Source organism: Coffea arabica, chromosome 3c, assembly GCF_036785885.1.
Source record: "Coffea arabica cultivar ET-39 chromosome 3c, Coffea Arabica ET-39 HiFi, whole genome shotgun sequence".
NCBI lineage: Eukaryota > Viridiplantae > Streptophyta > Magnoliopsida > Gentianales > Rubiaceae > Coffea > Coffea arabica.
Window position 1 is genome coordinate 43,832,493 of NC_092314.1, and position 20,797 is coordinate 43,853,289.

At 35.0% G+C, this 20,797-nt stretch overlaps 2 protein-coding genes and 1 non-coding gene across 3 annotated transcripts; 2 read left to right on the forward strand and 1 right to left on the reverse strand.

Moving 5' to 3' along the window:
* Positions 1 to 6,340: 6,340 nt before the first annotated feature.
* On the forward strand, positions 6,341 to 8,365 carry LOC113733715 (polygalacturonase-like). Its single transcript, XM_027259905.2, has 4 exons — positions 6,341 to 6,834; positions 7,250 to 7,539; positions 7,646 to 7,871; positions 7,978 to 8,365. The coding sequence occupies exons 1-4, from the start codon at positions 6,394 to 6,396 to the stop codon at positions 8,194 to 8,196; spliced, it is 1,176 nt and encodes a 391-aa protein (XP_027115706.2). The 5' UTR covers positions 6,341 to 6,393; the 3' UTR covers positions 8,197 to 8,365.
* A 9,113-nt stretch (positions 8,366 to 17,478) lies between these two features.
* Positions 17,479 to 17,585, reverse strand: LOC113736128 (small nucleolar RNA R71). Its single transcript, XR_003459619.1, has one exon. It is a non-coding gene; the product is annotated as a small nucleolar RNA R71 (small nucleolar RNA).
* Positions 17,586 to 17,814: 229 nt separating this feature from the next.
* LOC113736045 (uncharacterized) lies at positions 17,815 to 19,461 on the forward strand. The gene has a single exon (XM_027262998.1). The coding sequence runs from the start codon at positions 17,815 to 17,817 to the stop codon at positions 19,459 to 19,461; it is 1,647 nt and encodes a 548-aa protein (XP_027118799.1).
* Positions 19,462 to 20,797: the final 1,336 nt, after the last annotated feature.

Consider the following 20,797-nt stretch of genomic DNA (forward strand, 5'->3'; position numbering starts at 1 on the left):
TAAGCAAGATCACATGCTGCCTTCACTAAATTTTGGTTCATGCTCTCAGATAAGAAATTAATGGTCAAATGAGAGAGGACACAAGAAGTACAACCGTATAGCATATTAGCATGTGCCCTAGTGTTTGATAAAAAAAAAAAAAAAATTAAGAACATAAGCACTTGCATTAGTTGCCTAATAAGTTCTTGCCTATAACAATCAGCTTATAAATGATTAAAGGCCTATGATTTCTGTGCCCACAGATTACCAATTCAACTACCAGATGCATAGGACTAAGTAAGATGGTAATTAGAAGAAATTTAGAAGGATAGATGGCACATGGGCTGGAGTACCACATGAAGAACACTAGAACATTATTAATTTTCTCTTGCTTTGACCGGGAAGTCTCAAAAATTTTACAAGTACGTCTAGACTTCAAGACATCATTATATAAGCTCGTTATGTTATCTTGCCGTGTCTAACAAAAATAAATCTGGACGCTGGAGGTGCAAAACATCAATAGGTTATATACACCAATAGTTGTTAGCTTTATGGTTTAACTGAATTAACCTTGTATGTAGCCCGCAGAACTTATTAAACTGGATTATCCAGGTAATCAAAAAACGTAGTATGAGTGTGTGCTTACTGGATTTGGAAGGAAGTTTTCTCTTAATTCCACAGTTGATATGGCTGTAGAGGAGATTGGTTTTCATCTATCTTGTTTGGATTGAGTATGGAAGGAAAAGAAAGGAAACGTTGAATTTTTGTTCGGATTAAGGAAAAGAAAGGAAGGAAAAGATCAAGTGTTGATTTACTGGAAACGATTGAGAAAAAAAATGATCTTTTAAAAGAATTTAAATTAATTTAGTTACATTTCCCTTTGTTTCTGTTCACTTTTGGATGGAAATCGTAACTCAACAGAATAACTAGACCTTTTCCCTCCCTATCCTTTCATTTCCTTTCTCAAAAATCAATCCAAATAACAAAAATCCAATCCTTCCGATTCCTCTCCATTCCTTTCCCTCCTACTCCCTCAATCCAAATGATGCCTAAGTGTGATTTAAGGATATTAACTGATTTCTAGTAAAAACTTATTAGAAAAAGTCCTTGTTCTTATTACCGTATTCATTAAGCTAGTGAACTTAGTATGATAGAATTTTGTACAGGTTATTAATTTCTAAAAAAAAATTAATTATCTTTTCAATTGAAAATCAAGTTGTCATTGGCCAAATTCGAGCATTTTTAGTGTCTAATTTTCAGAATTAACTTTTTTGCACCCACACCTTATTTGTGACGTGGATCATTCTCTTAAAAGAAAGGCAAACAAATATTTGGACCAAGTATTCTGTGTTCACAGGATAAATTGCCAAGAAAGTCCAACAAAGCTCGTCCTATAATATCCAGCCCAATAGTAATTTGAATTGGGCCAACCGTCTTTCTCAGCCATATCGGTCCACATCCATTTTGAAGCAGGATCATTATATTGAAGAAAATATGTTGTAAGAATAGTTTATAACTTTTAAGTCACATCATTTGTAACATTCTTATTTTGTTGAGGATGGAAACGCAATTATAGAATATACAAACTGAACTTTTCCCTTACCATGATTGGGCTAGGCGAAAACAATAATGCCCAATAGAAATGTGGTGTGTATTAGAACTTGTATCATTGGACAATCCTAATTGAATCCTAACATCAATGTAAATTTCAAAATAATCCCTCCAAAAGAAAGATGAATTCAATTTTGTAAAATGTAATTTATGATATTTGCAAATGACCTCCTCATTGACATTTTTTTTTACTACGTGTTTGATCACTAACTGAGGTTCGTTCATCGGGCATAACTTTCTTAAAATAATTCACGTATAATTGTTAAAAAAAATTTGATAATAAAAAAAATTTGATAATAAAAATGCCTTCTGATATTGCAATTGAAATTAATCATTACAACCGTCGAGAGACTGCTTATGCTATTACAACCATAGTTCTTATATCGATAGTAAAATTAAAATGCACAATTCTTATGAAGAACGTGGTTCGTTCTTCTCAAATGAACCAACATGTGTTCGCACTGCATATCTTCCCATTCTTATAGAATGGCATCATCTTCCTAAGTTGTTACATTAAGCCTAATGTATATATGTAGTTCTTATAAGTTAAAGCATCGTCATATATATCAAGGTGGTGTGCTAAATTTGTTCTAGGTTAATTGATCACTTAATTGATTTCATCTAATGAACTAGGTCAACAATATATACTAAAATCAACATTGGATTCGGTAAATTGCAGATAGTATGGACTTGAGGGATCACGCATTAAATTCTCCATGTTCAATGATTCATTAGTTTCTGCATTTCTCCTGCATGCTTTGGAATACGCAGTAAGATTAGCCATGTGAAGCACCCTCTTGATCAATTAGGAGGCAATTATTGATAAAAGTGAAACTAATACCATGTGGTTTCTGATTCTTTCTGCCCAAGGAAAAGTGGTCTTCGTGTACTTTACCGTAGGAATGTGCAAGTACCGTTAGTCCTTCAAAAATCTAATCTCTAGTTAAGTATTCCCTAGGGCCTAAAATACTAGCATCTAGAATGCATAAATTCAGATTATCAAATGATTAAATGATTAATTAATCACCTGAAAAGATGATATGGTGTGAAAACCAAGTTGGAGCCAATCATGTAGCTCCTTGTTTATAGCTTGTGTCACATGCATGTTGAAATTTTAGTCATGTTGACTTATACTTCCTACTTCATTAATTAAGACTCTACTAATGACTTACTTTTCCCGCTTAATCTTTTTCTTAATATATACTTAGAGGACAAATTTGTTTAAATTCTGATCATCAAGAAAGAGGCAGAAGTAAAATAACATAATATTTGTCTTTCGGCTAAGACGTAGACTTTTAAAAAAAAAAATTTTCAAAAAAGGCTGAAAACTAAAACTTTTCTTCAGCAGAAAGACTGAATGGGGAGATAGAAAAGTTGGTAGCTTTGCAATTCCATTACGCCCGCAATAGTTCTTCTCCCTTATCCAGAATGGCAGTTGGTTACTGACAAATTATTTCACTGTTTGGGGAAAATCAACAGTTCATATAGCATCAAAATACTGGTCAAAGGCTGAAATTAGTTTTTATTTTATTTCATTTTATACTTTTACAAAAAGAAAAGTAAAGGGATCGAAGGGCATTAATTAAAGGGTAAGTTACTCATAATTTTCCTGTACTTTTGTATACTATTACAAGATCCCTGTAAGGTTTCAAAATATCCGTGCCACCTTTTTGTGATTTTATGAAAAGTGAAAATTAGATAGAAAAAGTTACTCATAATTTTCCTGTACTTTTGTACAGTATTACAAGATCCCTATAAGGTTTCAAAATATCCACGTCACCTTTTTGTGATTTTACGAAAAGTGAAAATTAGATGGAAAATAATCTCTGTAAAATCGTTAGTAAAAATACCAATATTAGCTTTATTTAAATAAGAGTCTAACTGCTTTGCATAGAACTACGGAGGAATTATGCGAATAGATACAGACAGAATCACAGGAAATTAAGTGAATATTTATGTAAAATTAAATGGGAATTAAGTGAATATTATAAGTTCATCACACGCAGTTTTAGAGTGCATCTTGGACAATTGTCATAATAGGAGATGGATTTCATCTATTTTCACTCTACATAAAACTTTACACAATAATATAAAATTTAAAAGATTTATACAGTATTATGTAAATGCATAGCGGTTTATGAGGAATTTACTCTTAATTATATGGCTAGTCGACTGTAACTAGGGCTTGCCCCAATCTTAGAACCAGTTTGACTCCTCTTCTACTAAGTTTTTTTTTGTAACTAAAGAGAATTGTCTTTCATAAATGTTGGGCAGGGAACAAAGTCATCCATTCTTGGTTGCACAAGAGAGGCAAATGGAATGCAAAGTTTGAAAATGGATAAAGATGGTTCTCTCTTGCGGACAACTTCTGCCCCAAAATTAAGGTTAATCATTGCATAGTGGTCTTTTAAAAATTTTTTTTTTAAAAAGATCGTTGCATAGTGGTCCATGTAGATAAGCTCATGATAGGAACAGCAGCAGTTTTGAAGTTGTGCTAAGAGACGTGCGAGTTATATTCATGAATGCACGTTGCTTGTTTTAAGGGCACCATGTTTCTTGCAGTTTTGATAGCATGTGATCTAATTTGACCCCTAAGACACCCCTATTGCATTTTACAATTCATAGATAGGTCCAGCAGCCCTGATATTCAAATAAACAGTTGTTTAAATGAGATTAATAGTGTATTTCCAAATAATCATCCATTAATGTTGTTTACCAATATAATTTCATGAAAGAAATGAAGCAATCATTTCAAAGAATTTTATTGTACTATTTGATCTTATGCAACTGCCAATGTGTAAGCAAAAGGCCAATCATGAAGCAGATTAGCCTTCTGAGAAAAGGAAACATATGTTTGTGAGATTGTTAGTTAGCACACAGCAGACTGAAATAAAATGATATAGGGGTCAACCAGCAGCATTAGTTAGCAAAGGTATTAGAGATCCCTTTTCAGAAATTTCTAATGCATTATTATTCAGATATTACATAGTTGTTGCCGAGGTGAATTCTAGTCGGACCAGCGAGTCACGAACACACGAGCTCATCTGCCAAACGAAGAGTAGACGGGGTTTTGTCCTCCGGTCTTACTCTGATACTTAAGTTAGATACAGTTCGGAAATTGAATGTGCAAATTAGATTGCGTACCTCATTTGGGAGTATTAGATGAGTATTTATAATAGTTGTGCCTGTTGATGGAATGATGAGGTCTATTCCCTACCCAACATCATGAGGCAGTTTAGGGCAGCGGTAACAGGTGTATGTCTGATTAGAAGGGTTGTTGGTAGCCAAATTACTCCATCAGTCACAAGTCACACAAATAGCCGAGGTGTTAGTAGTCTTGGACAAGGAGATAGACGAGGTGGAACGCCTCTTTAGAGTAACTTCGTGGATCACCTCGTCTGGGGGTGTCCAAAATGAGGTGTTTGTTGTTGACAGGAGCGAACGGGCTAATAGAACCGGGCAGACCGAGGTCTCCATAGTTGTCAGACCTAATACTTTTTTTTTTTCCCAATTAGCAAATACAACCCTTAATTACTTGGTTGCTTTCGAGTAGAGTTTAAGTAATTTCAGCCAGAGCACATATTTTGACTAAAAACATTCTGCTCTTTGATTCACCCCCTCTGGATATAACTTACCAATGGTAACATATTGCAAAAGGGAAAAGCATAATGCACAATTTCTAGATTTTAAACCCAGAGATTCCCAAATTAAATCAAACAAATGACTTGGGTTTCAAGAAAAGTTCCTTCCAATTTCTTGCTCAAAATTTTTTTTTTCATATTATTTACCTAAAATACTTTGGCAACTTCCCCTATTGGACACTAAATTTGGTATGGTACATATTCCCCTTCAATCACGGCCTAATCAAGATTGTTTCTGCCTCTACTTTTTCCTTGAATCAGTGAATTACAATAGTGCTCATTGATCATGGCTAATCCTTTGATGCTTTTACAAATTCTGCTATAAGAAGCTGCTTTAAAAGTTAACCAACTCAAAATCTTTTCCAATTTGACTTGATTAACATTAAACTGTTATAATCAATGGCCAATTTTGCATGAACAAGTAGATTGGTTTTCACTGATAATTCCTTCATTACAAACTTCATCTCTCAACTACTCTTATTTTTTTCTTCTGTTTTTTTTTTCATCTCTCAACTACTCAAAAACAAAGTTTGAAAAGGAACCTAAATTTTTTTTTTTAAAAAAGGAAAAGCTTCTTCCTTCTCAGGACATAGCCCACATTTATCCGTGCTACTCTATCCTCGTGGAATTATGAATTGGAATGCTAAAGAAGAAGAGCAATTAAAGGAGTTTTACAGGGATGTTTGCTTGTCATTATCTTAACTTTTCTCTCATGATCTTCCTTTAAAATTACGAAATTTTGCAAATCAATCAATGGGATACAAACCATGTGATCGTAGAATATTTCTTCCATTTAATTATTGAGAAGTAGTCTTCCATTTTGTTTTCCCAATTCTTTAAAACCCTTTTCACATTATAATAACCACGTCTCATGTGATAAGAACTTCAGCCGATAATTCTTCTGTTTCCTCTTCTTCTTGTGCTTCACGCTTGCTCATACTGTTTTTGTTGGTTAAAGTTAAACTGCCATTTCTGACATTGACTAACACAAGAAATTAAAGCAAAAAAAATATTGGCAGCATGGCGTGATTTGCTCGATCCCTACGTTCACTCCAAGCCTATAAATATCGCCCATTGCTTTTCAAGTTCCTCATCCCTCAGATTATTACAGCAAAATTAATCTTAGCCTTTACAGATTCTAGTAGCCACCCCTGATAAGAAAATGAACAGCAAAATGAGATTTCTTGCTGTCCCATTTCTCTTCATTTTCTTCCTCTTGCCATTAGCTGAGAGTGTAACGTACAATGTGCAGAGTTACGGGGCGAAATCTGATGGGAGAAGTGATTCCACGAATTCTTTTCTGAGTGCATGGGCTGCAGCTTGTGCCTCAGTTGCGCCTGCAACAATCTATGTTCCACCGGGAAGATTTTTGGTTGGTGGAGCCTCATTTTGGGGCCAGAATTGCAAGAACAATGCTATAACCATTCGCATCGATGGAACCCTTGTTGCTCCATCTGATTATAATGTTCTTGGACATACTGGTAACTGGCTCAAGTTTGAAAGAGTTAATGGACTTTCGATTTACGGTGGAACCCTTGATGGCCAAGGGACTGGTCTCTGGGCTTGCAAAAACTCCGGCAAGCATTGTCCTCAGGGAGCAACGGTATGTTGGATAGTCTCAATATTGTTTTGAAACTTTATTTTTTTTCCAAAACAAGAACCGACATCATTTACATTACTCTAAAGGGTACGATATGTTATACAATACTAACTTCCCTGAGGATTTAACTGCAGGTATAAAATTTTGAACCCCTTGACCTAATATTGCTTTAATTCTTCTTTTTTTTTTTATCAGTTTTGCAAAGTATTTGTCAAACAAAACAGTCCCACGCATAAAACTAGATAGTAGTGATTTTTAAATTTTACCAAGCACCAAAGAGGCATGTGCTATGAACTTAAAAACCGCAATTGCTCTAACAAGCATGTGCCGCGAAATGTTATTCCATATTCAGCTGAATTCGATAATATTGATTGATCATTTCCCCTGTGTTGTTTCTTGTTTTTCTATGGTGCTACAGTCATTGGGATTCTACAATTCAAACAAAGTCTTGGTCAGTGGACTAAGTTCATTAAACAGTCAATTTTTCCATATCATCCTCGATGGCTGCCAAAACACTAGGCTAGAAGGAGTAAAGATTTCAGCTCCAGAAAACAGCCCAAACACTGATGGAATTCATGTCCAATCATCTTCTGGCATTACAATTACTAACTCTCACATTGGCACTGGTGATGATTGCATATCATTAGGCCCCGGATGCTCCAACATGTGGGTTGAGAATATCAACTGTGGTCCTGGCCATGGAATAAGGTATCAAAATCGGAAGCTTATTAAGAGTCCATAGAATTGTTTAATTGTCGTTGCTGTAATTTTGTTTCGTATGGTCACTAAAATATTGACTTTGCGGTTGATTTAGTATTGGTAGCCTGGGAAGCAGTGCGCAAGAACCAGGAGTTAAAAATGTGACAGTTAAAACTGTAACATTTTCGGGCACAGAAAATGGTCTGAGGATAAAAACATGGGCAAAGCCTAGCACAGGATTTGTTGCCGGAGTTCTGTTTCAGCATGCAGTAATGATTAATGTCCAAAACCCAATCATAATCGACCAAAATTACTGCCCCAGCGGCAAGTGTCGCGGTCAGGTATGATTAAAAGAATCCCTTCTATCACTCCTTTATCTTTCTGGGAAAAAAAAGTTGATAAATTCAGAAATGGAAGCTGATAAATCTGTACATTGACTTTTGGCAGGCCTCAGGCGTGAGGATTAGTGATGTGACATACCAAGATGTACATGGAACATCAGCAACTGAAGTTGCTGTAAATTTTGACTGCAGTAAAAAGTATCCATGCAGCCGCATAACTCTGGAAGATGTCAAACTTTCCTACAAGGATCAACCAGCTATGGCTTCATGTATCAATGCAGGCGGATCTTCATCTGGTTTAGTTGAGCCCAAAGCCTGTTTGTAGGAGAAAATATAGAGCTCACTTGAGAAAGTGAGGCGGTCTAGCTTTTTATAATGTACTGTAAAAGTGAAAATCTTGCTTGTGCCTGTGGCGGTATTGGCCTTATTGACCGGAGCCTGGCCTTGCGAGCAACACATTTGATATTAATACAACAACAAAATGTGTTCTAACATCTTCTCTCCTTCATTTATTTGATTTGGTTTATGGAACTCCAAAAAGCATTTGGCAAATTAGAATCCATATCTGAATCTAAAATACTTGGTTTTAAATTTAAACCCTAATAACTATACTATCCTAATTAATTATTCTCTTTCTTATTTATAGATCACATATTTGTACATGTGCCATGAATTTTTTTTTTTTTTGGCAAAAAAATATATTCCCAAGATGACACAATTTGAAATGTATGTATGGCCTTTGTGATGTATTTTATTACACACGGAGTTCTAACTCAAAATATTGAATGCAAATGTCTACTCACACATTTACATGGCTGGCAGCCCATCTTTATTCTTTACTCTTTAAAGAGACTATGATTTAAAAGTGTATTAGTATGGAAATTTTTTTTAAAAGCAATTTTAATTAAATTAATCTTTTCTGCACTGACAGTGCATACACTATCAATGTTGGATGAATAATAACTGTACAGAATTAACTTTTGCACACATGTCATGAATCAAACGGTGATAATGTATTTATTATAGTGTATATAATATTTACTTATTTTAATTTAGACACAAACTCAAATGAGCCATTCACACTGGCATTTATAAACAAGAAGTTCCAAGTCATGATGAGGCCCCTTCTACTGTACACTTTGTATAGGTTGTGGAGCAACTAATATCAAATATTCAAACGGTTTAAAAAATAGAAATAATAAAAAAAACAGATACTATCGAATGGCTACAAAAATAAGTTAAAGTAAATCGTATCCCATCACTACCTACAAACAACAGACTACAAAAATTACTGGGAAACGTGGAGAATGGCAACGCAACATGTTAATACGTGCAAGCATGTCATCCGATAACGTGCTGGCCTCGTTTTCCTATTTGAACCACCTATCGTTGACAATTCCAATCACAATCCACAAATCTCTCTTGTTTTATACAACAAACTGAATAACTGAACTTACATACTATCAAAGATTAAATAAAGAAAAAAGGTTCGGAACTTTATTAGATTAAAACAAAAGGGTGTTTCTTAAGACACTCGTTAATATATCTAATATTCATCTAACTTACCATATATATATATACATACTACCAATTATTATCTTCTTCTGCATTTATATAGTTTTCCTATTTAATCTTACCTATTGTTCTATATATTTGTTTATTTTTTGTAATTGATCTTATATTTTTAAAAATATAACACTTGAAATATATCTTAAGAGTGCCCTATGAGCACCCGCTAGGTAGACCGGAAAAAAAGATTCAAAAGTTTATTGGTGTGGGTCTGTCTGTGGACTTCAGGTGTTCATATTTTAAAGGGTAAATTACATTTTATCCCCCTGTGGTTTACTCTTTTTTTACATAACCCCCCTATGGTTTCAAAAGCTATACATAACCCCCTCATGGTTTGGATTAAAGTGTCAAAGTAACGGAAATAGTCACTCGTAACGGAACTTCTAAAAATGTCGAAATTATCCTTATAAATACATGACACATTAACCCCCTATGATTTTTATATTTTACCATATAACCCCCTTATGGTTTAATACTTTACCATATAACCCCCTTATGATTTTTAAAATATACACATAACCCCCCTTGGCTAATATATAAATTTTAACCTTACATAAGGGTATTTTTGACATTTTAGGTGACGCCGTTACGAGTGACTATTTCCGTTATTTTGACACTTTAATCCAAACCATAAGGGGGTTATGTATAGCTTTTGAAACCATAGGAGGGTTTTGTAAAAAAACGCTAAACCACAGGAGGATAAAGTGGAATTTGCCCTATTTTAAAAAGTGATGTTAGTTAGGGAAAGCATATAAATGTACGATATAGTAATAATTGTCAGTGTGCGAATTTATACGTAGATTAGGTGTATTTTGAAAAAGTAATGTTAATGAAGGAAATCATGTAAATGCAAGACATAATAATAAGTGTTAGTGTTCGAATCTATATGGTAGATTAGGTGTGATTTAGGTGTAGCACCCATTAGAAAAAGGGCAAAGAACCTGAGCGGCCATTAAACTATTATCAAGATCATGTTTTGGCCATCGAACTATTTTTCGTCAATAATTAACCACTAAACAACTTAATCAGTAAATCCGTGCCCATTTCATCATAATGACTCTTAATTTCTGAAATTAGCATTACACGTGGCAAATCATAGGGCAATTTTGTCCAACAATTTCCTGGTCGTTCACTTACATTAAACCCATCAACTGAAAAGAAAAAAAGCAGAACGTGGGGCCACCTTCACCCTCGATAGCCCTGTAATCAATCGATACATCTACTTCTTGTTGGCTGCCTCCAATATTAGCTCTGGTGGTGTAATGTAATCTTTTATTGTTGTCATAAACGTGCTCTCTTCTCAAAACCATTACCTGGTTTCTGATCTCGGCAGCCGCCGTCTCCTTAGGAGTTGGCCTAGCACTGGCAGCGCCTCCTCCGCTTCCAGCGATGCTCCTTAGGAGTTGGCATAGCGGTAGCAGCTCCTCCCCAACAAGGAGCGGTATTTCTCCCCCGATGAAAATTGCGACTTAATAACCGGATGCGGGGTCGGGTCTCGATCCGAATTTGGCCCGGGAAAGACCCAGAACACCCGAGCAATAGTAGAGCTTGTATTTGGAAGACCAACAAGTGTTTTGGATCCTCATTTCTTCCAGAAAGTAAAGCGCGGATTGAATTGAAGGTGGAAGGAAGAGGACGGTGGAAAAGAAAGGTGGTGGTTGTCGAGGAGGAGGTAGATGTGGAGGGAACAAGTGCCGAATGGGCTTTTGGACCAGGTGAGACCAAAGAGGCCTTGTTGAGTTTGATAGAGGGAGGTGGTGAGATTAGGATTGGCAGAAAGGACCGTCTTGGCGGCGGCGGCGGTGCGGAAGCATGAAGGGAAGGAAAAAGAATGGTGGTCGGGATGGGGCATTTTGAGAATTCCAACTATAATGACTCTGGGTCCGGAGTGAGGTTTGGGAGATTGGTTGGATTTGCTTTTGTGAAATGTGATGATGTAAATTGCGGGTTTATGTATACTTAGTGATCCGTGCACCCTTGACGTGTACAACTTTTTTTTCTTTTCAGTTGATGGGTTTAATGTAAGTAAACGGTCAATAAATTATTGGACAAAATTATCCCTGTGATTTGCCACGTGTAGTGCTAATTTCAGAAATTAAGAGCTATTACCGACGAAATGGGCACGAATTTACTGATTAAGTTATTCAGTGGTCAATTGTTGATGAAAAATAATTCGATGGCCAAAACATGATCCTGACAATAGTTTAATGGCCGCTCAGGTTCTTTGCCCTTAGAAAAAACTCTTATTACTTTTAGAAAAAACTCTATTAGTTTTGTATTGTCCTTCTCTTTGTTTATTTTTGTGGTCACATTAAGCAATGATTGGCTCATAAAGGCCACTATTAATTCCCAATCCAATAGCATTAATTGGGGGTTAAATCAAGGCTATTAATTGCTTAAACCCTGGATCAAAGACCGATTTGGATTGGTTGGCACTTGGTGTCATGTGTAAAGAGATCAACTGCAATCAGCATCAATCTTCCCACATGCAATTTTGCGGCCGGGATTTACATTAATTCTCCTAATATATAGATACATCCTCCAAGGTATAATTTGAACTCCTGACTTTGGTTTTTTTGACAAATTTGCACAACCAGTTCACCATATGCACGTCAATAAGTTCATGAACCTGCCTGGTAAGGCCAAATAAAGTCAGAGTCAATTTAGCTTAAATATTGATTTACGGTGAGAAATATTTCAATTTTTTAAGGTAAGATTATTGCTGACTAAGGCAGGCTAAAATAACTTTGTATTCTTAATTTAGGGGAATTCTACCTTCTCTTTAGGGTACTGTACTGATGAAATTAAACTCACCGTTAGATACAGAATAAGAGTAATCAATTATTAAATTATTTTAAAAGTTTAAATCACTAAATGATTTGACAAGATGTAAGTCGATTAGAATCATAGATACCGTACCTAAAAGGGACGGTAACATCTTCCACAAATTTCATCAAGAATAGATAATCAGCAAGAGCCCAAAGATCTAGAAACAAAAAAGTATACAAATGTGTAACTGCCTTGTGAGATTTCTTATCCAATATGGAGACTTCTATAAATTATGGAGGAGACTTCTATAAAGTGATTAAACAGTAAGGAAGCTCCACATGTGCTGCATGATGGTCTCAAATGGATCAATTGAACACGTTAAGAAGATGTATAGTAATTAGGCTCAACAAACTTTTCTGAAATGTGATTTTGTCAATTTCTTGACAGAACCATCACGGGGCCATTTCTGTAAAGTAGAAATTTTATGTAAAAGCAACCAGTACATTCACCACGTTTTAAAATGTATCTGCATGTGCATCATTCTTCAGAACCTAACTTTGTGTACCTGAGAGTATTCGTTTGGTAAATTGAGAGCCAAATGGGTATTGTGGAAACTTTTCAAAACAAAAGGAGCTAGAGTCCTTGATCAAAACTTCCCACTGACAAAGGACTGACAAGCCCTTTAAATTTGCTTTTTTAAGGGCCAATCACCTTTTAAATACAAAATTTAACCGAGTTTAATACCATAAGTTTGATTGAGAGCACGTTTGACTCCACTCCATTTCAAACTTGGTTTATTTGAGGACACTTGATGAAGTTCCGCATTGATTCGAGAAATTTGCTTGTTTGGAGGGGAGACAAGACCCATGACCGGCATATGCAATGATGCATTTATTTAGATTAGACCATCAATTATCTATAGCTAGGGATGGCCACGGTTCACGTTTGAACCAGAATCGAAACCAAATTTTGGAAATCGGGATGGGAATTATAACTGTGATTAAAGGTTCAAGTTCAGATTTACCAAATACTTGGATCGGAGAACCGATAGTTTAGAACCAGTTCAAATAGTCTGAAAAAACACTTACTACCCAAATCTATTTTGACCTATTTAGAGTTCAATATCAATAGTCAGCACTTAACATCAGCATTTCCAATTCAAATCCAACAACCCATTGCTGTATCCCATTAGTAAGTCTAAATCCTATAACTACATTAAGTCCAAGACCAATCCAATTTTTAATCAGTAATGAGGCATTTTCATAAATTTTTGCATCATTTTTTCTTTTTCTTTGTACATGATAATACAATAAAGTTCTTATTTTTTCTACTTTTATTGTCATATTTTCTCAGAATTAATTTTGTGACAATACATAACTAAAAGAACTGGAACTATAACAAAAAAAAATAGAATCATAATCGAAATAAAATTGGAATTGAAATCAGATTGGAACTAGGGGTTTAAGAACGTAACTGAAACTATCCCTATTCAAAAAAAAGCCGGAACCATCGATTTTTAAATCGGAACCAGCGGTTCTGGATCCATGACCATATCTGTCTACACCTTCATAAGGTTTTAGAACTTTGAAGTTCTGCAGCTAAAATTATTAAAGCTGTAAACATTTCATTTCTGGTTGAAGTTTTAGTTGCAGATAACAAATAAAATGATCAGTTTGGACCTTAATTTACATTGTACTCTTAACTACGAAGACAAAAACCAAATAATTCATTTTTTCGCTTTTGAAATTTTTTTAAAAAGTAAGAAATGGTACAAAATGGTGTATATGATGGAGGTGATGGCAGCCAAAAGAGGGAAATTGGGATGTTAGGCTAGTCTTGTGCGTAAAGCAATCCAGACGCCATATGCATAGAATTGTACCCAAAAAAGGGACTAAAAGGAGGAGGCGGTTTCTTCATTTGAGGTTGTTGGCAGGGAGTTTTGTCCATTAATATGGGGAAGCTCTGTCAAAATTTTTCTAAAATATTTTTCAATATTTCAAAGCAATTTTTTAATAAATGGCCAAACTGTTCAACCTTAAAGTGCCTAATTCTTCCATTGGATAAAATGTTATATGTATTTTGGAAAGTTTAGTCCTCATTTGGTTTGGATTTGGTTATTATGCAATTAGAATTTTTACATTTTAGAAAGTATATTCGGTTAAGTAAGGAAAATTATGATTAGAATTTTTCATTTTTAATGAAATTTCTCATTTTTGCTTAATTTTATAAGTAAGTGATTGATAATAAAAAATAGGCCAGATTCATCCTTTAATTATGCATATATATATATATATATATATATATATATATATATATTGTCTATGAGGGAAGTTTGATTGTTATATCAAAAAATATATATATATATATATATATATTATAATAATTGTTCTACTCCAATAATTCTGGTGCCGAGTAACCGGGGGTTGGCATCTACAAATGTCGACATTCGCGTAAAAAGGTATTTTGAATTAAGAGTATGCATAGCAACTTGAAAAAGTGAAATGTTGAGTAACCGAGTATCTTCACCTAAAAGTGTCGATTTTCGTGTAAAAAGACATTTTCACTATTTAAGTAAAATGAAGTGTGATTAAATCCCTCTTAAGATGTGAAAATTTTGATGGTTATATGATGAGAAAGGCCATAAAATTGACTATGTGATTTACTTATTTGTGAAATTAGGATAGAATAAGAGATTGAGTTGAAGTTGTTAAAATTAAGGCACAATTATCTTTCTTTAACTTGATATTATGAGTATTTAGTGTAATCTGAGAAATGGCATAATGATTGGTTTCTAGGTTTTGAGGAATTAAATTTGACAAAAGTACGTATATTGTTTTATATCTTGAATCATTGTAGTAAGTTGTGTGTGAATTGCTTGAGGACAAGTAATGATTCAAGTGTGGGGGAATTTGATAAGTGAATATTTAACGTGCATTTTGTACAAGTTTGGCATGAACTTTTGGTAGGTTTTGAGAAGATTAAAGCCATATTTGAACTCTTTTAGTGATAATTGCTTAAATATTGTTTAAGTGTTCAAAACCTGATAAATAAGTGGATTAACGCGTTAATTTTGTGAAATGTGAAGGATATTGATATATAAAATTCATGCACGAGATGAAGAAAATGTAAGGATCATCTGGAGGATACAAGTACAAAGATACTAGGAGCAAAAGATGAAGAAAAAGGAAAGAAATGAAAAACTAGAAATTGACTAGCACGGATCCGAGCTCGGATCCGTGTGAACTAAGGCGATCCGAGCCCTCGTCTGTACTTCTGGAGCAATAGATCCGAGGTCAGACGATTTGAGTTCGGATCCATATGGAAAAGGCCTCGGATCAGCGATGATCCGAGCTCGGATCCTTCTTCAACCCTCGGATCCGAGACTTGGATCTGCTTCTCTTTTCTGCAAAGTGGCACAACCGTTTTTCTCACTTTTTACACAACTTTCCAGCTATCTTGGGTGAGAGAATTCGATCGCACATGCTTCTGCAACAAAATGGAAGACAAAATGAGTTATTGACAAGTCAAAACAACATGTCTTTTGACTTTCTTTAACAAAATCTTAGTTGTTAGAATCATGAAGGAGGAAAAAGGTGCTTTCCACCACTTTTTATGCAGAGAACCAAGGAGAAGCCAGAGCACCATACGTAGGGAGTTTTTCCTCTTGTAACAAGTTTCTTTCTTGCTAGAAGTTTTTGAAGAAGCACTTGGAGACTTCGCTTGTAATCATCTTGTACAAGACATAGCAGAAATTTGAGGGTTTCACCATTAATTGGCTAAGTTTTTCTTTATCTTTCTTGTACTTGTACTTTATGATATTTTGCATTAATAAACTTGTGAATTTGATTGTTATATCATTCATGAGTAGCTAAATTTCTTTATCTAGGGAGTAGATGAAACTTATGGCTAAATGATATGAATTGAATGTGATTTACGCTTGTTATATCTTGTATTAACTTGTCCATTTGTGCAATTGTAAGTACTTGTTGCTGTTTGATCACCAATAGCATGTTTATAGTTGTTATTAGTCAATGAGAATTGGTAGTAACAATGGAAAAACATGAGTAAAGCTTGAGTTGTATGTTCATGAACATAAATGTACACTTAAGTGGATTGTCTAGCATTTCATGAAGGAAAACAGAGTAGAACTAGTATTTCACCATGAAAATAGGGAAAACTGGATTGCTCTAGGTCATTTTATCATGAGAATGAGATTTGGTAATATTGAAAATGAATCCTTGGTTAAACAAAAATAATAACAAGAGGTAAATCTATTCATTTGTGTTGTTTATGCCATAAGTGGAATCTACATCCCTAGATTCAATCTTCAGTGAAATTTTTCCATTTGCATTTAGCATTTATTAAACCAGATTTGTAGACAATAGCGTTATAATCTTCTTGCTCAGATTTATCGTAAGTCTAAATAATAGAGAAAATAAGGGCCTAATACTTGTTTAAATTGCTCCTCGTGGGATCAACCCGATACATACCATACATTACGATTTCGGCTTGTATACTTGCAGTCAACGGGTATAAAATTGGATTTAAACTTGCATTGATATAAAAATCCCTTCAAGTTTTTGGTACCGTTGCCGAGGAGCGTCAATATTAGGGCCTAATCATCTTTATTAATTTAGATATTTCCATTTAAGTTGTTTATAGTTGATTTTGCATTAATTTAGTTTTTGACAATTAAAGTTGTATAATTTCTCTTATTTCTATTTGTAGTGTTTGCACCGAACATATTGAGAAGTTGCACCTATCGATCCAGAAATTGAGAGGACACTACGGAGACAAAGGAGGCATATACCACATCAAGAGAAACAAGAGATTTGGCAGCCGATAGAGGAAATTTTGATAGAGCTACCGTTTGAGGAAGAAATGGCGGAAAACAAACCAAATAGGTAAACTCTACCAGATTTTTCTTTATCGGGGACACAAGAATCTCAAACTAGTATCGCAAGGGCAACGGTAAATGCTAATAATTTTTTAGATTAAATCATCACTAATTCAAATGGTACAACAATCTCAATATGGAGGTAATGCTACTGAAGATCCAAATTCTCATTTGTCAACATTTCTTGAAATCTGTGATACAATTAAATTTAATGGTGTTAGTGATGATGCAATTAAACTTCGATTGTTTCCATTTTCGCTAAGGGACAAGGCCAAGGTTTGGTTACAATCTCATCATCTAAATACTTTTACTACTTGGGCTGAATTAGCTAAGGATTTTTTTAATAAATTCTTTCCACCTGAAAAAACTGCTAAATTTAGAATGGATATAACTAGTTTCTCTCAACAGGAAGGAGAGACATTGTACGAAGCTTGGGAGCGCTATCAGGAATTACAACGAAAATGTCCTCATCATGGTTTACCAGATTGGCTGATAGTGCAAACATTTTGCAATGGTCTCACTTATCCAACAAAGACGCATGTAGATGCGGCAGTGGGAGGAGCATTGATGGAAAAGTCAGCCGAGGAAGCTCAACAATTGATTGAAAAAATGACTGCTAATAACTATTAAGGGGCCAACGAACGAGGTAATACAAGGAGAACCGCATGTATGCTTGAAGTAGATACCTTGAATATGTTAAGTGTAAAGATGGATAATGTGGTTAAGATGCTTAACAGGCAAATTGGTTCTAGTTCTAATCAAGGAGTAGTTGTTGCTTGTTGTATTAACTATGGAGGAGACCATGATGATTCTATGCGTTCTAGCAGCGAACAGGTTCAATATCTCAACAATTACAACCGTCCACCCCAAAATAATCCATACTCCAATACCTATAATCTAGGGTGGCGTAACCATCCAAACTTTGGATGGAAAGATCAAGAGAACCAACAAAGACCAGTTAATCCATCGAATTTTCAACCGAAGCAACCACTTCCGGAGTCCAAACCAACTTGGAAATTGGCAATTGAGAAGCTGGCAAATGTATCAAATGATAAAATTGAAAAGTTAGCTAGTGCCACTACTCAACGGTTTGAAAGAATTGAGGGAAGAATGGACCAACTCACTAATATGTACAGGAATGTTGAGATCCAATTAGGGCAAATAGCTAATACAATTAACAATCGCAACCAAGGAGATTTACTTAGCAAGACTGAGGTGAACCCAAGGGAGCATGTGAAGGCCATAACTCTCCGAAGTGGTAAGGAAGTGGGTGAGCCACCTGTAATTGAAAATGTGAGAAAACATGAAAGAAGTGAAAACAAACAGTTGAGTAAGTTAGGAAATGATAACAAGTCAATTGAAGGGAAAGACAAGGTGGAAGGAAGTGAGCCACAAATTGATGAGACAACACAACTTCCTCCATCGGTGCCATTTCCACAAAGATTGATGCTTTCGAGAAATGACAAAGAATTTGAGAAATTTGTCAACATTCTCAAACAATTACATATTCCTTTTGTTGATGCTACTTTCCAGATTCTTTCATACGCAAAGTTTCTCAAGGAGATAATCACTAAGAAAAGGAGATTAGTAGATAGTGAGACAATTGCATTAACGGAAGAATGTAGTGCCATCATACAAAATAAATTGCCACCAAAGTTGAAAGATCCGGAAAATTTCACAGTTCCTTGCACTATTGGTAATGTAAAATTCTCTAAAGTACTATGCGACCTTGGTGCGAGTGTTTCATTGATTCCTTTAACTGTGGCTAGGCAATTGGGATTGAAAGAGTTAAAACGTACTAATATTTTCTTACAATTGGCTGACAGGTCTATTAGACATCCAATGGGCATATTGGAGAATGTGCTTATTAAAGTGCAGAAATTCATTATTCCTATTGATTTTATTGTTTTAGATATAGAGGAAGATGTCAATGTACCTATTATACTTGGTAGACCATTTCTGATTACTGCAGGTACAATAATAGATGTTAAACGTGATAAGTTCAAGTTTCAAATTGGTGAAGAGGAAGTGGAGTTTGATTTGAGTAAAGTGGAGAAATATCCCTCATTTACTGATCATGTTTATTCTGTTGACATATGTGATGAATTGGTATTAGAGATGAGTCAAGTTAATCTTGATGATGATTCTCTTGAACTTTGTCTTAATGGTGTAGGCTTACAAGAGAAACAAGTTGAAGAAAAGACTGAATTTTTGCAGGCACATGTTCCTTACAAAAGGAGAAATGCATATGAGGAGTTAGGGTTAAGCAAAGGGCTACCTCCACCATCGTGTGAGCAAGCTCCACGGCTTGAGTTTAAGCCACTCCCTAAACACCTTAAATATGCATTTTTTTGAGAAAAGGAGACATTGCCGGTGATTGTCAATGCTGCACTAGATGAGGAACAACTAGGAAAGCTCTTACGTGTTTTGAGGAAGCATTTAAAGACTATAGGATGGACAATTTCTGATATCAAAGGAATTAGTCCAACTATTTGTATGCACAGGATTTTGTTGGAAGAAAACTCTAAATAGGTGGTTGAGACTCAAAGAAATTTAAATCCAAATATGAAAGAAGTGGTAAGAGTAGAAATCCTTAAATGGCTGGATGCAAGTGTAATTTTTTCAATCTCTGATAGTGTTTGGATCTCTCCTATTCATGTAGTGCCAAAAAAAGGGGAGATAACCATAGTACGTGGTAAAAATGATGAAATGATTCCCTCTAGAGTTGTGGTTGGGTGGCGAGTTTGTATTGATTATAGAAAACTGAATGCAGCTACTAGAAAGGATCATTTCCCTCTTCCTTTTCTTGATCAACTGGTAGAAAAATTGGCTGGATATGAATTTTATTGTTTCTTAGATAGTTTTTCAGGATACAATCAAATAGTCATTGCACCGGAAGAACAAGAGAAAATCACATTCACTTGTCCTTACGGCACTTTTGCATTTCAAAGAATGCTTTTTGGATTGTGTAATGCACCGGCCACTTTCCAACGTTGCATGATGGCAATTTTCTCTGATTTTAATGAGAAAATCATGAAAATCTTCATGAACGACTTTTCTGTATTTGGATCTACTTATGATTATTGCTTTAATAATTTAGATCTAATTTTGCAGAGATGTGAAGAAACAAATCTTGTACTCAATTGAAAAAAAATGTCACTTCATGATTTGTGAGGGTATTGTTCTAGGGTACAAAATTTCTTCACAAGATATTGGGGTAGATCAAGCCAAGATAGAGGTTATTGAGAGAAGGCCTCCACCTACCAATGTGAAAGGCATTCGAAGCTTTCTTGGACACGTGGGATTTTATTGGCTGTTTATTAAGGATTTCTCCAAAATTGCCAAACCTTTATGTGAATTACTTGCAAAAGATGTTCTTTTTCACTTTAATGATGAGTACTTATTTGCTTTTAATAGGTTGAAGAAGGAACTTGTTTTCGCACCTATAATAGCATCATCGGATTGGAGCTTGCCATTCGAATTGATGTGTGATGCGAGTGATTTTGCAGTTGGAGCTGTTCTTGGGCAAAAACATGATAAGCGACTTCATGTCATTTATTATGCAAGTAAAATGCTAAATGAAACCCAAGTCAACTATGCAACAACAGAGAAGGAGTTGCTAGCAGTGATATTTGCATTGGATAAATTTAGATCGTACTTAGTAGGATCTAAAGTTATCATTTATACCGAC

What these genes read in the sequence shown, in the direction of transcription:
- LOC113736045 (XM_027262998.1), top strand. Translation starts at nt 17,815, where the DNA reads ATGGATAATGTGGTTAAGATGCTTAACAGGCAAATTGGTTCTAGTTCT.
- LOC113733715 (XM_027259905.2), top strand. Translation starts at nt 6,394, where the DNA reads ATGAACAGCAAAATGAGATTTCTTGCTGTCCCATTTCTCTTCATTTTC. An exon ending in GGTCCTGGCCATGGAATAAG is followed by an intron (nt 7,540 to 7,645) that starts GTATCAAAATCG and finishes CGGTTGATTTAG; the next exon opens with TATTGGTAGCCTGGGAAGCA. An exon ending in GCGGCAAGTGTCGCGGTCAG is followed by an intron (nt 7,872 to 7,977) that starts GTATGATTAAAA and finishes GACTTTTGGCAG; the next exon opens with GCCTCAGGCGTGAGGATTAG.